Here is a 2,001-nt window from a genome sequence, read left to right on the forward strand (position 1 = left end):
CCCTCCTTAGCTTCCCAAAGTGCTAGGATGACAGGCATGAGCCACTGTGTCCAGCCCATCCTGCTTTCATCCTTTGTCAACAAACTCAGGTCCCTGCCAAGCTCCTCTCTCTCCGGTCTTCTCCATCCTTTCACATCTTACACATGATGCTAGACTCAAAGCCAAGCAGAACATTAATTTAGAAATCAAATGTGACATAATAGTACAAATGGCTTAGTAATAAATACATCATGCGTGTTTTTAAAATAGGTTTATTGTTTTTCAATTATATTTGTAGTGTCAATCATAAGAGAAAATAGAGGAAATGTTTTAAAGAAATAAGGAGGTAACAACATCACCATCCAATGTGAAAAACAGTAACTTCCGGGGATATTTCTTTGCAAGATTTTTGGATGGCTTTCAAGTAGTTGTAATCATTTTGAATAGGTAATTTGTTTAACTTAATGTCATAGTACAAACTTTTTCCATGGTTTTTTTTCTTCAGACTCCCAAATCTCTTTTATTGGGGGTAACGGGCCTCTCGGGGGTCCTCACTGCACAGCTTGTTCATTGGCACTGCTTCCCGACTCCTGGGGCTTCATCACGACGAGCAGCTCGGGCGGGCTGGAGAACGGCTGGATGCACAGGGCCTCAAAGGCGTCGTCTGCCCGGAAGGCCAGCCCCACTGTGGCTGGGGCCTGCGGCCGTGCCGTTTGGCTGGTGAAGCCACACTCGCCCAGTGTCTTGCCATCATCCAAGAGTTGGTCGTCCTTGTACAGCCGCTGCTCGTCGGGCGGCCGCTTGAGGATTCCCTCCACGACGCGCTTCAGCTCGAACACCGTGCTGGACTCCTTGGCGTCAGTGAAGATGGTGGTCTTGTGGCGCCGGATCACGAGGAACACGTCCATAGCGGCGGCTGCCTCTCCCCTCGCTGCGCCGGCGCGGCCGCGCTCCGCCCCGTTCCCTGCAGCCCGCGCGCCGCCCGGCATGCCCCGCGCGGCCCCGCCTCCCCCAGAGAAGACTCGTTTTTCCATGTTCTATGGAACTATTTTATAGCTACATAACATTGTAAGGTTACCATGAAAGATTTAAGACATACTAAAAGATAAAAAGAATAATGGAATGAACATCCATGTATCCCACAGAGTTTAAGAAATAAAACATTATCAGTGCAGCTGATACCCTCTGTGTAATCCTCATTTGCAGCTCCCTCCATCTCTAACATATGTAACGACTTTCTGAAATTTGGTGATTATTCAGCCCATGCATTTCTTTATACTTTTTTTTTTTTTTTTTTTTTTGGAGAGACGGAGTCTCACTCTGCAGCCCAGGTTGGAGTGCAGTGGCGTGATCCCAGCTCACTGCAACTTCTGCCTCCTGGGTTCAAGCAATTCTCCTGCCTCAGCCTCCCAAGCAGCTGGGACCAGAGGCGCACACTGCCACGCCAGCTAATTTATTTTGTATTTTAGTAGAGACGGGGTATCACCATGTTGCCCAGGCTGGTCTCGAACTCCCAAACTCAGGCAGTCCGCCCGCCTCACCTCCCAAAGTGCTAGGATTACAGGCGCGAGCCACCACGCCCAGCCTACTCTTTATACTTTTACCACATATGTATGTATTGCTAAGTAATATGTAATATTATTTGCATGTCTCAAGCTTTATATAATTAGTATCATGAAATGTATAAAGTATTCTACAACTTGCTTTTATTTCCTTCTCAGCATTATGATTATGGAAGTTGTCCATGTTGATTCATATTTGCTCAAATAAATATTTAATAAACATCATATCTATTTATATAAATATATCCTCAAATAAATATATAATAATTTATCTTGTGTTCTCCTACTGTTCAATATTCAGGTGGTTTGCAACCATAAATAATATTTTGACAAATGTCTTTCTGCATAATGTATATTTTTTTTCTCATTTAGGATCATTCCCTAAGTATAGATTCCAGAAGTTAAATTACCAAAAAGCATGAACATTTTTAAGATCCTTGCATATACTTACTGCCACACT

General features: G+C 44.3%; 1 protein-coding gene across 1 annotated transcript; it reads right to left on the reverse strand.

Annotated features, from left to right (window-relative positions):
- Positions 1-235: 235 nt before the first annotated feature.
- Positions 236-937, reverse strand: LOC101124898 (elongin-B-like). The gene has a single exon (XM_055356398.2). The coding sequence runs from the start codon at positions 885-887 to the stop codon at positions 531-533; it is 357 nt and encodes a 118-aa protein (XP_055212373.1). The 5' UTR covers positions 888-937; the 3' UTR covers positions 236-530.
- Positions 938-2,001: the final 1,064 nt, after the last annotated feature.

Source organism: Gorilla gorilla, chromosome 9 (genome assembly GCF_029281585.2).
Source record: "Gorilla gorilla gorilla isolate KB3781 chromosome 9, NHGRI_mGorGor1-v2.1_pri, whole genome shotgun sequence".
NCBI lineage: Eukaryota > Metazoa > Chordata > Mammalia > Primates > Hominidae > Gorilla > Gorilla gorilla.

Bases quoted from the DNA above. Each gene is read 5' to 3' on its own strand.
- LOC101124898 (XM_055356398.2), bottom strand. From the start codon at position 887: ATGGACGTGTTCCTCGTGATCCGGCGCCACAAGACCACCATCTTCACT.